The sequence below is a fragment of the Opisthocomus hoazin genome, chromosome 27, assembly GCF_030867145.1.
Source record: "Opisthocomus hoazin isolate bOpiHoa1 chromosome 27, bOpiHoa1.hap1, whole genome shotgun sequence".
In the NCBI taxonomy this organism is placed as follows: domain Eukaryota; kingdom Metazoa; phylum Chordata; class Aves; order Opisthocomiformes; family Opisthocomidae; genus Opisthocomus; species Opisthocomus hoazin.
This window is the reverse complement of record NC_134440.1, coordinates 6,030,143-6,044,437: the sequence shown is the minus strand read 5'-3', so window position 1 is coordinate 6,044,437 and position 14,295 is coordinate 6,030,143. Positions and strand designations below refer to the sequence as shown.

General features: G+C 54.3%; 1 protein-coding gene across 1 annotated transcript in view; it reads left to right on the top strand.

Moving 5' to 3' along the window:
- Positions 1–14,295, top strand: part of ADAMTS10 (ADAM metallopeptidase with thrombospondin type 1 motif 10) — a 58,401-nt gene continuing 44,106 nt past the window's right edge. The window contains exons 1-2 of the mRNA XM_075444302.1: positions 1–17; positions 12,436–12,774. Coding sequence (XP_075300417.1) covers positions 12,687–12,774 — 88 coding nt within the window. The 5' untranslated portion in view covers positions 1–17; positions 12,436–12,686. The remainder of the gene's footprint in view (positions 18–12,435; positions 12,775–14,295) is intronic.

Below are 14,295 nucleotides of genomic sequence, written 5' to 3'. Positions count from 1 at the left end.
GGAAAAAACTAGAAAAGGTAAAACACTCTTTAAAATAATTTTTCCAGAGAAGAGTCTTTGAGGTTGGAGTGGGGTGGTCTGGGGTGGAGGGAACGCGAATGTTCTTTGAAATCAGAACCGTCTCCCTGGAGAAGGAATGAGCCCGAAGAGCATTGCACGCTGGAAAAACATTTATGAGAATGAAAACCATGTTCACCCTTCTCCAACATTCAGAGTTTCCATAAAAACGCAGGGTTGTGTTTCAAAGTGTCTGCAGACAGCAGGAGTCAGGCATCTGCCCTCGCGCGCTGTCTCCCTCGCCTCCCCTGATCCCCACACCACTCCGCTTTCTTTTTATTGCCTTAAGCCATCTGATCGCATGTTTGCTGCTCTAAAATGTAATTCTCTTATGCAGAGCTGCTCTGTGCGAGGCTCTCAATTACAGAGAGCAACAGCTATAATCCCTGTTACAGAATTATACGTTCCTTGCTGCCTTCATTCCTGAGAATAAACACATACCGTGTTCCCTCTCCCCCTTTTGCTGTGTCTCTCCATCTTCAGGAGCTGCCAATGCCTCTTTCCCTCCCGTACGATGCGGTCAGAGGATTAGAAGCTGTCTGCCCTGAAAAAGCTGCAAGGTCACTAACTTCGTGTGCATCACCAGGCATTTGGCCTCGCGGTGCTAGTTGTGTATTTCTTTACTTTCATTATGTTTTAAAGGTTTTTTTTAAAAAGATCAGTCCCTCAGAACATGTTATTTTAAACATCAAAGTAAATATTAGTGATGGTGAAATGCCAGAAGATTATCTCATTAGAGCTGAAGGAGCTGTGCTATAAATAGAAAGGAGTTTATAAAATAACCTTGGCAAAGATCTTCCAGAGGGGAAGAATCAAACCAAGAGGGAGGCTGGCCGGAGCTCCCGGGCAGGTACCCTGCTTCAGCGCCAGCCGTGGCTGGGCGGCAAAATTTAAAATTGCAAATAGAGACTCATTTCTGGGGACTTTTCTGGTCAAGCATACGCAGGGATGTACACCTCAGGGGGTGTTTGTTTTCCCGTTCCAGTCCATGCCAATACCCATCCATATTGGCTGGAGATAGCTCAGCCTCACCAGAGATCTGTTTCTTCTGCTCGTTAATATTCTTGTTAGCAGAGCTCACGTGGTGACAGCGTGCGATCTGGTGTATGATGGGTGGCAGCAGGAAGACTTGTGAAGTCTTTGTTCATTTCTGATCTCCCCTGCTCTGTGGATGGTAGAAGGGGAAATGCTTTGTCGGGTGCCCAGGTAATTCCCCGGCCAGCGCAGGGGTGTTCCCTCTGCTCTGCTCACCATAGCCTTGCACGGACTAGGCTGAAATGCCTCCGTCAGTGAGGCTTTCTCCAGTTCTTGGGAGGTTGTTCCAGTGTCACAAAGTTTCTCCATATATGGAACGTGCCGAGTGTTCTGGTTGCTCGATCCTCAGCTTCCCGTTGTTCCTGCTTTGCCCCATGGCAGCACCCTCTCTTTTCCTTCCGCTCCTTAGATCCCTAAAACCTCCAGCGCTCATCAGTGTGTCTCCAGTTGCATTCCCCAAGCAGCTGCTTGTTGGGTGGAATGGGAAAGGTCCTGTCATCTCCTGTAAATCATGCTTTTCCCAGATAAGGCTTGGGGGCTGAACTGTTTCATTTGGCAGAGGAAGACACCGATAAGCCCCAACTGAGCGAGCAGTCGATGGGATGAAGCATAGCCCGAAGGAAAGGTGTTGCCTGCTCAACGTAAACAGTGTCTGCTAGTCATGCGAGAGGCCTTTTGAGTACCAGCATGCAAACCTGTAACATGAGAGGCTCTGTTATCACTGATGGCTCCAGGCCACCCAGAGACTGCTACGGGGAGGAGTAAGTGTGCTTATCATGATGTGAAGGCCTGGTCCAGAGACAGCACGGGCTCAGCTGCCCAGAGGAGCAGCTCCGTGGAGGGCTTTTCAGCGCAGGTTGCATCAGGCCCACCCAGGGGATGATTCTATTCAAGGACTTATCTAAAGCTTATCTGAAACCCCCAACTCCAAAAACCAGTTTTCTTGCCAAGTTTCCAGCATTCATTCTAAGCCAGAAACACCGCAGGATGTGTTTGTCACGTCCTGTCCTGCCTAGATCTCAAGTTAACACAAATGAACTTAAAACAAACAGAATTTGGACCAAATTTGTCAAGTTTTCAGAAACAATTCACTAGCGATTTGGATGATTTGGATGATGTCAGCTCAGATGTGCTGAAGATACGCAAGTCAAAAAGATCTTTGCTTGACCCCACCACTGTAGGAAATGTTTGCAGGGCGAGCAGTTACAGACACTTCCTGGGAATCTGTAAGCAGGTCGGATCTCGTGCCGCGACTGGGGAGTGAGAAACATGGAAAACAGCCAGCCTGGGTACAGACTCATTTTTCAACATTGAAGGAGTTTTTAAAGGGACACCATCAAAGCAAATTTTCCCATCCTGGTTACTGTGAGTGCCTGCAATGAAGTCTGCAACCAATTCAAGAATTGGGAGAGTCTCCACTGAGAAACTCTGCCCAAATATTTTAGCTCCATCTGACTTCAGTGGAGCGATGTCAGTGGCACGCGTTCAGTGCGGGGTCTCCATCCTGCTGCTCCATTGCTGCTGCTCTCTTACTTTCTGCGTTCTCCCAGGCTGAGGAAAGAATGCTTGGGGCAAGCCATGTCTGACTATTGAGTGTCTTTACACTTCTGTTTAGCATCCCAACCCACCGTTATTGCGATTGTGTTTCTTACTCTTCCATCATAGCTTAATTTCTAAAGGGAAAATGAGTTAAAATGAATCTATTCCTTGTGCAGTTCTGCAAATCCTTCTGAACTCAAACGTTGGTTGGTTCCAGCTGAGCTGAACTCACGGGTGAGATCCTGGCCTCCCACTGTGGGAGTTGTGCCACTGACCTCAGCAGGACTAAGACTTCACCCTGAAGTGGCTTCGGTCAAACCCACAGTGCAAACCATGAGTTCAGTCCTATCGGGGTTAGCAGCTCTTCATCCCTTGCCATGAATGAAGGCAGCTCTGCCACGGCCGGGCACAGAGGAATGTACTTGGTGGCCTCTGGTCTGCAGCTTCCTTGTTAGGAAGCCACACGTGCTTGTGAGTCGGCATATTTTCTGTTGCAGCCTGCCATACCCCATCAAATCCAAACCATCTGTGCCACATGTTTCCCTGAACAGAGAACCTGCAGGGAGGGAAACAGGGCGCATAAACTCTCTGCACAGATCTCACGGAGCTCGCTTAAGGGAGCCGGAGCCTGGGAATGATCTGCAGGTCTTCCAGATCTGTAAGGGCTGGAGGGAGTCCATAGCTCAATGTGGTCTGCAAGACTTCATCCCACTGCAGAGCACCCCTGGCACATTTCTCCCTGGTAACGTGTCTTGGGGTCTGTGGGTGCTCGCAGTCGTGGTCATGCTGCCTTGCACGAAGGGGGCCCGAGGGTGATTGCGTGGGGGGGGGGCCCATGCTTTTGCACAGAATGCCTGCTTCTCCGCTTGCATTGCTTCACCCTTCTGTGAAACAAAGCCAGTAGCATTCACCTGCTTGCGGGGAGGCTACGGGGATGGTGGCAGAAGCTAGGCTCTGCGTTCGCGGTATCGTGCTGTCAGTGCCCTGGGAGGCCGGGTGCTGCCTGCACCCCGAGGTCTGCGGAGGGGGAGTCTCGGTCCCGAGGCGCTGGAAGCACACGGCCAAGCAAGCAGTGGGGCAGGTAGGGCAGATCAGGATGAGCCACCTCTCTGGCCAGCAAGGGCTCGTCTCCCTTTCTCTGTCTCACCACGATGCAGCCGCTTCTCTGAAAGGATGTGTTTCTGATGTCCTGGGACAACGCAATCCAAACTGAGTTTGTTGCTTTAGGGTCCCGCTCCACAGCTCACTGCGTTTCCTTGCGACCCCCTGAGACAGCCTGGGGTTTGTGATCCAAACCTGGTCTGTTGTCAAAGTTAACCCTGTGCTAAGTGTGGGGTGGGACCAGAGGTCTCTTTGAGTCCCTTCCACCCTCAGTTATTCTTTGATTTGGGCTGGCAGGACCATATCAGCAGCGGGTGCTGGAGGCAGGCAGTGCCGGGATCCCTTCGCCTGTGGATGTTGCGGACTGTGCTGTTGCGGGGTGCAGCGTTAGGTACTGCTGTGGAAGGAGCTGCCGATGCCTGTGCTCGCTGCAGGTCCCACAGTGCTTCTCATAAACCATCTGGGTAACAGGAGCCTCCTCGGAAGATCTTGGGAACCTCAGTGGGGCTCTCTTGTCTCTCCAGCTTCAGCATATGAGACTGTGCTGCTCATACCACGGACACACGTGGCGTGGCAGGCAATGAGAGGGGCTGTAGTGGGGCTCTGCCATCTGGCATAGCGCTTCCAGTCTGATGACCAGACACATTGCTGTCGGAGGATCCCAGCACAGGTACAGCACTACAGATGTGTGGGGTATGGCTCTGCCCTAAGGCCAGGTTGATGGAGGAGTCAAATGTAGGGTGCCACACTTGGTGTGTGAGCGGTGACAGGCTGTTCTAAGGTACAACTGATAAAACGTGCTACTGCCTGAACTGGGACAAACAGCACATCCCTTTCTCAGATCTGATGCCCCTCTGGAGAGAGCTGGTGGTGGTTATGCAGGTGAGTGGAGCTCAGTTTTGGCACAGGAGGGTGTTTGTCTTTATGCAACCCCAGGGCGCCGTGCCTTGTGTTGCTGTGTTGTGTAAGCACAACGGCTGCTGCAGGGCTGCTGCGGGAGCCAGCTCTGCTGGGATGCAGATGGCCGCGCCGGGCTGTTGCAGTGGCTGCGTCTGCTTCCCTGCCTGCTCAGAGGTGTGAGAGCTCCTGGCCTTTTCCGAGAGCCTGGGGCAGTTTCCTGGCATCCTGAGCGCAGCAGAGCCGCGTTGCTCTGTGCTGGTGCGGAGAGAGCAGTGGGACCACGGGGATGGAGCCGCTTGTGTGGAGGCCCAGGAGATCTGGATTCCCTCCTGGCTGCGCTGAACCCCGCAGAGAGAAGGGGTGGTTTTATGAAGGCAGAAGGCGGTCACGCACACGTGGAGATGCCAGATATAAAGCCAGCATTTGTGCATGGCGTATCCAGAGGTATCGGCGGTGCATGGTGGCATGCAGAGGGACGTGTGGGTCCCGAAGACAGGCGTGCCTGCAGTGGTGTGTACCCTCGTACAGACAGCAGGCATCCTCGCACACAAACAGCTGCAGTGGTGGTCTGCAGGCATGTGGATGGCATGTGTGTGCTTACGTGCATGGTGCATGTGTGTAGTTGGCAGGGGCACCGTATGGTGGGTGAGATGCACCTTTTTCTTTTAATGACTGCTCGGTCGTCTTTTTAATTCTGCTGTTTTGTGCACGGCTGAAGCCAGCAAGGAGAGTGGTGGCAGGGGGCCAGCAAGTCTGGGTCACATGGAGCGGCTCCAAACTATTGCATAAGTCCCGTCTGAAAGTGGACCTGCTTGGTGGAGTCATCTCCTTAAAGCAAAAGAAGTCCAAGGCTGAGAGCGTTGCGTTGCTCCGTAGCCACCTTACCTCTGGCTGACGTTGGCTGGTCTAGCAGCGAGCTTTGTGCTCAGCCCTGGGGCTCGCGCTGCCCCGTGCCGAACACCCCTCCCTGATGATGGTAGGAGCTGGCACTTCTCTCATGCTTTCCTGTTGAGGACCTCCGAACATTTTACCACGCTTGGAGAAATGCAGTGACCCCAGCTTTCCAGATAGGGCCAGATCCTTATGTAACAGAGAGATAGTATTTCCAGAAAGCAAAGCAGTCGGTGTCAGCGAGAGGTCGGTGCTCCCAGCTCTCCACTCATATGCCCTCGCTTTGTTATGGGTTTCTTTTGCCCCCTTGCTGGTGAAATTAAAGATCCCGCTGGATTTTGGAGAGGAGCAAGGGGGTTATTCAGTCCTTTCCTCACTAAGATTGCACTGAATAGACTTGACTGTAAAACAATTCTCGTGTTTTTGAAAAAAAACTACTCCCACACAGTACTGGAGTGAGCCCAAGCCCCTGTGAAGCTTGCTTGTACAAAGGGAGGGAGGGTGTGCCCGGCTCGAGCACAGCAGGGCCCGGCGTGGAGCACAGCAGCGAGCCTGCAAGAGGGAGCTGGTGGTCTGAAGGGTGTTCCCCTGCTCGCCGGGCGGGACCAGGGTGCTGGCAGGGGGACGGAGACCCCGTCTCAGACCCCTCGCCTCTTGGGTTCTGACTGGCAGCATCAGCCTGAATTTCCCATGTTGGTGGTGAGCGCCTTTGGACGGGGTTGGATCTCACTTTAACAGTGCCAAAGGAGCATCTCTCCCCTGGGCAAACTCTAAATTTGTCCCCGCGGTCTCTGGGATGGGTGTCTGCAAAGAACCGCTCCTAGGGTGAGATGAAGCAGCCCTCACCAGCGCGGTGGGCTGCAGTGAGTGTCGCAGATCCCCTCTCAGCCCGCGTGCCAGCAGGATGGGGGAAGGCAGAAGCCCTCGTGCTTATCCCAGTGTGGGCTTGATAAGAGGAGCAGCCGGGGGGGTGGCGAGGGGATCCGAAAGGGCTGCTGTAGAGCAGTGTAGGCAGTAACCATCCCGTGGCTGGAGGCTGCTGTTTTCTGGTGAGCAGTGATAACTACGTGTTTTTAATTCTTTGCTTGCCGTGCCCCTAGAGAGGCCAGGCTTGGAGCAGCAAAGCAGATTAAGGTTCAAGCTCTTGTTTTCAGTTCTGCAAACCTGTGACTTTAACCCATTTTTCGCATTCTGCAGCCGATGCTCCTAGCAGTGAGATGCTGATTAGTTAATGCTGGTTTTTCTGGTTTTAACCCATAATGCTACTCTGGAGCTGAGAAGTTACTTCCCAGTGGAAGTCCTGTCATGCTGACAGGATGACTACAGAAAGACTTCTGCCATCTGCAACTCAGCATGTTTTCAACTTAGCAGTCCAGCCAAATACTTTGTCGGGAATACCAGGACGGTCTCTTGCTGAAAAACGGGGAGGCCTCGGGAAGCTTTGCATACCCCGCGTGCTCAGCGCCCACCCGGCCTCTCCCCCCCTGCCACAGGAGGTGCAGCGTGGCCGGGGGGAGCAATGCTGTTTGCTCTGTCCTCAGGAACGTGCAGGAACCTGCCAGGAGCTGGGGTGGGGACCGCGCATGCATGAAGCACCCGCTGCCCCGGGGAAACGCAGCGGGCCAGCAGCCCCCGGCCGGCACCCCGCTCAGGCCGGCATCGGCAACCCGGTGCCGGGAGGGAGGGAGCTGCCCTGGCCATACCCTGGGGTGCGCAGAGTCGAGGTGGTGAGCAGTGGTTTGGGAGCGGTTTCAAGGGGAGGAGGCAGGAGTGTCGGGTGGGTTTCCTTGTCCCCTGCTGCCCTTCCCTTCCCCTGCTTACACCGCAAGCAGCGAGGAGAGGCCAGAGGTGCTGGTGGAGATGGCAGAGCTGGCGGTACAGAGAGCAGCTGGGTGCAGCGGAGGGAAAGCAAGGTGTCCACTTTGGCCATGAACTGCAAACAGGCCTGTCCGTGCCTGGCTGTAAGGGCTGAGCTCTGATTTCTTGCTACGGTAGTGAGTGGCCAGTGTTGCCTGCTCCTCTGAACTGGCTCAAGCAGCCTGCTAAATTAGGCATGCAGATCAGCTGCTTGGAAGCTGGAGTTTGATGGGCTCATCTGAAAGTGCAAGGAAACAACTAATTTTTCTTGAAGACTCTGGTTTTGATGTGTGGGCTTTTATGTCTAGCTGGAGCCTGTGTGGGGGTTTTATGCCGAAAAGGCTGGCCTGGGTCACTGGAGGTGGCTTTCTGCTAGCTGCCTTCGGATGTCTGCTGGAGACCTTGGTGCTGGAGGTGGCCACCGGCACGTGCAGCTCGCTGCGAGGCTGACCACACACAGGTGCCAGTGAGTTGTCTCTGGAGACGGGAGCAGGGCTGCCTTCGGCTGCTGCCTGCCGGAGCTCACCAGGGCTGTTACTTTTAAGAAGTTCCAGTTCCCAGTTAAATGATTTCCTCAGCCCTCGCGCTTTTTGTGAGTCCCCCGTGTGCTCGCTCTCCCAGGGAGGTGGAGATGGGGCTGGTGGTCTCGGTGTCCCCTTGCTCTGACGGCACTCATCTCTGTGGGTCAGGCAGCAACAGGCACGTGGCAGTTTTCCGAGTGTCCCCGGAGCAGAGCAGCGTGGGCTGACACTGGGACAGTCCCTGGGGACCGCGCAGAGGGGTTGTCCTGCCTTGCGGCAGTATTTGGGAAATAGATTTCAGCCAAGGGTTTACAGCCAAAACTTGTGGGCCTCCATGAAGCAGCGACAGCAGGTGAGAAGGGGGCTGTTTTTTTCAGGAAACGTGGCAATTTTAGGATTGACATACATGAGCTATAAGCACTGTGAGATTTGCTGTGTGGCTGTGGTGGGCAGCTGTGATAACAGGCAGTAGGCAGCAGCCCACTGCACAGGGCAGGGGGTCTGTGCGGGTGGTGGGCAAGCCGGAGAAATGTGGTGATGCTGCTGCCAAGTGCCCAGGAGCCATGCATCCCAGCACCGTGCAGTCCCCGCCGTATTTAGCTTGGTTTGCCGAGAAAATAAGGCCTGTGGAACAAGTTGTGTGTTTGCAGCTCTTCCTTGCGATGGTAACTTTTGAACTGGTAGGACAATTTGAGGTTGGAGTGGATGAAGGAGCAGAAACCTCTATGGTGCTCTGTTTGCAGGGGCTGCGCCCGACAGCCACGTAGCTGCCCGCCCGTGGGGTCTGCAGTGCTGCTCAGCCCGTTGGCGGGGTCGGGAGGGAGCCGGGGCCGAAGCTGGCCAAGCTCGGGGCCGTGGCACCGCGATAACCCCGGCATGGTTAGGAAGTGCCGGTACCCCATTTTGCAGAAGAAAGATGTAGTAACCGTGAGGGCTGATGACTTTCCTTCGTTTACGGCCGTTGCTCGTGCGCAGCCCAGAAACGCGGTTTGCTGTTCGGGCTGCAGCGGTGCGGCGCGGGGATCTGCTCTCGCTGCTTGCAGACGCTGCACGTTGGGAAGATGTCGGTGGAAGGGCTGGGGACTAGGGGGTGCGCTGCAAGTATTTCCTCTCACCGGGGAAAGCTGGAAGCAGATATCTGTGTTTGTATTTATTTCGCTCTCAAAAAAGGGAAAAGGACACCTGAGCTCATAATTTGCAAAAGTTGGATGAGAAACCTGGAAGCCGCCGGGCCCTGCATCTTTAAAAGCAGTTAAATTCCTTTTCTCTGCACTAGGAGGCACCTTGAACCTTCCTCTTGGCCCCGAGCAGAGCCCATCTGCTTCCTATTACCTTCCCATAAAGCTGCCTCCCCAGCCAAAGAGCCGGGCTTTCAGGGAATTCTGTCTGCAGCCCCGCTGTTGAAATTAGTAACAGTTGTCATCTGTTTTTTCTTTTTTTCCTCTTCTCTTTGCTTTATTCCAGCTTGAATTTTAAACCCCCTCCCCAGCCCCCTCTGCTCGCGTGTTTTTGGTGTGGGAAGAGGCAACCTTGAAGCTGCCATCGGCCCCCTCGTCCCCTCGCGCGGGCAGCCCGGCCCACGGGTTCACGCGGCGAAAGCCACCTTGGCGTGGGGAGCGGGGAGCGTCAGCCGCTCGCGGGGCGCCTGCCAAGGACAGCGAATTCCTCGGAAAGGAGCAAATCGGAACCGGCCCAAGTGAGGGAGGCACGAGACTGGAGAGGTCACCCCGTGCCCCGGGCCTCCCCACGGCCCCTCCGTCCCAGCCCACGACCCCCCGGCGTCCAGCCACCCCCCGCGTGGGCCGGGGCTCCCCGGGTTCGTCTGTGCCTGCCGGTCGCTGCCGCTCAGAAAGCAAAATCTGAAAACTGAGATTATGGAAAACTGGACGTATTGAAGGAGCCGCGGAGCACATGTTCCTCCAGCGCTTTCCTCCTTGCTATGGGTCCTGCTCTTGCGGGAGATGGGCTCGTCGGGGTCTCGGAAGCGAAGCGCCGCTGGGATGGGGCCATGTTTTCCTTGCTGCGTGCGGGGAGGAATCGAAGCCGGGCCCTTCCCCCAGCTCGGCTTACGGGAATTTTGCGACTGTAATTCCTGACATGTGCTGCTCCAAACGCGCCTCCTTCCCCCAAGCTGGGGGCTGCGGGGTCCTGGGGGCTGCGGCTCCCTCCCAGCCGCTGCTCCGGGGGATGCCGAGGAGCGAGGACTGCAGGGCAAGGGCAGAGGGGAGACGAGGGCACCAGCTCGGGGTTGCGGAGAGGCGGAGGAAGGATGGGAAATAACAGCCTTGAGGAAGTGGGTTCAACAGCTGGAAAACAAGAAAAATTAGTAGTGTGAAGCCCAGGAGAAAATATACTTCAGCTGAGTGGCTTTCTGTCCACAGACCTTGGAGCCGTGACAGGATTTAAAAGCTGGAATCTCGAGCTTTAATAGATGCTGAAAAAATGCTGACTTAGGAGAGGGCCACAGCACGCCCGGCTTTCGTTTCGCCTTCTCCCTTTCCCAGTTCACTTCCCGCAGCCCTGCGGGGAGCAGGCACAGAGCAGCTCGCAGCATCCTCGGCGCTTGGCCGTGCGCTGCTGCGGCCCTGGCTCTGCAGCGGGGGGAGGAGGGGATGATGCTCCACAGGATGCTGTCACCGGGTGGACATGGCCTCATGGACACACGGTGCCGGTCTTGGCATCCTCGTGTTGTGGTGGGAGAGGGCAGAAGAATTCCTGCCCAACCCTCTTGCCTCTGCTGCCTGCTTTCTTTTACCTGTCACGGGAGAGCGGAGCAGCCCAGGATGAGACTTAAACAGTTTTTCCTTCGTTAGGCAGCTTATTCTCATGGTTGCTCATCGTGTGTGCTGTCTTCCAGGCTGCCATCGTGGGCATTGTGTCCAAGCTTTGCAGAAACCGACCTGGCAAGTGGCACCAGATGTGACTGGGGAGACCAGCCCGAGGCCTCACTGATGGTCTTTGGCCATTTTTAACTGTAAATAAACAGTTAAAAATCTTAACATTTAAAATATGGAACTTGAAATGTGATTTAAAGACACATGATTAATACTCCCAGCATTTCTGTCATGTATGGAAAAATCACTGACTTCTTTAATTATTGGGGCAGGAATCATCTCCCTGATTTCTTCTGGTACATCACCTATGTAGTCTCTGGTCTGTGGTGGGTGTTATTCCAAGCCTCTGCAGCATAAATAACATTACCAGGGTAGTAAAGATGGGAAAACAGAAGTAGAAATAAGTTGCAGGCTCCCCTGAGGACAGGAGTGAAGGGGAGCATGGCAGACCCGAGGAGGAACCGGGCTCTCCTGCCCTGCGCTCTAGCCGGTTGTTAGCCTTTGCTATTTAAAACACACAAGAGCAGGGTGCGGCAAGGGTTAATGACATTATTCCAAGTGTTTCCTTACTGGGATGAAGACCACACACATGCCATTGCTATTGACACCTTTGGAAAGAGAGCACCATCTTCCCAGCAGCTCAGGAGCACCGGTCCTGCCTTTCCCTGCGGGCTGCAGCACGGTTGGCTGCTGTGCGAGTCGTAGCTGCGTCGCTGGTCTGAAGTCAGGCTTCACCATGTATTTGTCTGTTGCCTTTGCAAGAAAGTTTGTGTTCTACTGCGGGGCTGCTCTCGAGCAGAGCATCGCTGTTCGGATATTTGGGATTCTCCGGGCGGTGGTTAGGTATGTGCCATATTCACTGCAGACGTCATCTAATCGCTGGATAGAAAGAAAAACCACAGGCTTAACGCAACTATCCAGCGCTATGTGAGTTTTGTGTAATTGCCTCAGACTGAGTGGAAATGATCTACAAGCCAAAAATCTTTCACTGAAGCAATTAGCAAATCATTTTAAATAACAAATACAATTGGAATCTCATGATCCACTTGCGGATAGAGCTGAGGGTAAGGGTGAGCTCACTGAATGGGTCTTTTGTTTTCAATCACTTTTTAGGTTTAGCCAGTACGCTCTTGAGAGCAAGTGCTCTGCTCTCAGTGCAGTGACAGTCATTAAAGTGTATTTTAAAGCCAGGGAAACTGGAGTAGAGAGGATTTCGAGGTTGCTGCTCGCTACCACCCTGCTAATGCTTTTATTTCGTGCTCTCCTTTAAGCGATCAGGTAACTGAGACCAGGTCACTCTTCTGTCTGCAATTCCTGGTGGATGTTGCCACAGGACAACGGGTTCCCGTCTATTCTGAGCTCCTTTCCGCAGGCGTAAGGTCTACACCAGCCCTTCAGTGCCGCTGCCAGAGTGGGGTGGGGGCTGCGCAGGGAGCAGAGTTTGTCCCTGGCAGAGCACCCAGGTGTGCAGTGTCCTCGTAGCAGGACAGCGCTGCTTTCCAATGCTCTGAACTGATGGGGTTAATTGCATTTACTTCCAGTCCTTTTCTTCCTTTTTCTTTCTTTCCATCCCATTCTTCCCTTCTCTAAGATCGGGTTTTTCAGCCTGCACACCGTTTTCTCCCTCGTGTGCTCCTCCATCCTTTGTTTCCCCTCTGCCCATCTCTCCCGTTCGTTCATCCCCACCCTCTCCTTCGCAGGGGCAATGACACCAAGAGCCTGCGCTTCCAATTAGCCCATGCTGACCCCGCTGTGCTGGCCCGGGCACAGCACGCTGCGAAGACACCGTCGGCCTCGCTGCTGGGGGGAGAGCACGGAGCGGCCGAGGATGCCTGCGGAGGGACCAAGGACTCCTGTCTCTACATAAGCGGTGGCCGAGGGAGAGACATGTTGGGACAGCGCCCTTTCGGCTGGCACAATACTCCCTGCACTGAGACGAGCGTCGCTAACCATGGCAATAGCTTGGAGGCTTCTCACATGGACTGTCATCTTCCCTGCAGCTGTGTGCAGCTTTCCCGGTTACACGTTCCAGTCGCAAGGTAGGGACCGCTGTGGGGAGGGGAGCTGGATCTGCTGGGCAGAAACCCGATGGCTGGCCCCGGGGGGGTGTATCAGGGTAATGTTGTGGTGGGGAGTCGGTGGAGACACCCTGAGCTCTGCTCTGCTCGCTGTGCTGCAGCAGAGCTCCCGGGCTGAATTTACAGGAGGTTTCCGTTGACCTCTGAAGAAAGGACGTGTTTCGCTCTCGGATGTTATGCTGCTTGACTTGTTGCAGAATTCAGAGCAGCAGGGTCTGTGTAAAATGAGCCACGTACAGGCTTAGAAAGCGAAGGAGATGTGGCAGCAGCAGAGGAAGCTCCCCTTCCACTCGGTGGAGTGGAGCATCCTCGGATGAATAGAGGCTTTGTTACGAGGAGGGCTGCGTGTGCGCAGCATCCGGTGCGCTTGCGAGCAGGCCTCTGCGCGTGCAGGGATGGAGGTCTTTGCTAGAGCATACAAATAGTCTGCACAGCTGAGGCTGGACAGACGTGTGCTGCTGGAGGAGCAGCTGTAGTTTGTACACACGTTGCTGTAAGTGCTACCATTAGTAAATGCTCAAACCTACTTGGGCGTGATGAGCACTTTGTGCCTGTCTTTTGTGCCTGTGTGTTTCTAATGGTCTTGTGTTTAAATACAGAGCCACACATGCAAGTGATTGCAAGGAAAGTAGAATCTGGGTCTCTTGTACATAGATTTGTGCCTTTATACACGATTTTATTCCAGGTTAGGAGTGAAGGGACTGGAAAGTGAGGTGGTCTGCCAGCCTAGAGTACAAATACAGCACGGGTAGGTAACACAGGGTAGATAAATTGCTTAATACTAATTTGCTTTTGTGACCATTTCTTAAGAGGCAATATGAAAACTCCCATTGAGCACCAGAGGTAAGAAGAGCGAGCTCTGAAGTTAGACATTTATCTGTGCGAGGTGTTAAAACACCAGCAGCGTACTTACGCAGCCATAATGCTGAAATACCACGGTGCCCAGTTTAATTGCAGCAGGACCAACGTGGGTGATACACCTGGGCTGCTGAGTAGTGCAGCACCATCGGGCTGTAGTTACGATGGCTGTGGGTTGTTTTGTGAAGCAGAACTGGAACGAGGAACAAAGGCAACCGCACGCCACGCGCCGTGCTGGGTCTGAGCACCGAGCGTCTCGTTGCTAAACGTGGGGCACTGCCATCCTGCAGCTTGCGCTGGGTGAAACAAGAGGCAGGCAGACACAGAGCTGCGTGCTGTGCAGGCTCTGTGCAACGTGCAAGGTTACACAGGCGGATTTTCTTGAATCTGAAACAAACACGGTTTCTGGTCCTTTTCGCCAAAGCCTCTGGCAGTGCACTGGGTGACTGTTCTGGGCCTCCTGTGTCCATCAGTTCACACCTCCCTCCATCTGCAGCACCGCGTCCGCAGCGCAGTGACGCTCTGACGGGGACTGCGCTGCCAGATCGCCTCCATCCTGACTCACAGCGGTTCAGATCCTCCCTCGCTCACGAGTCCCCCCACCGTCTGCTAATATACCTCAGT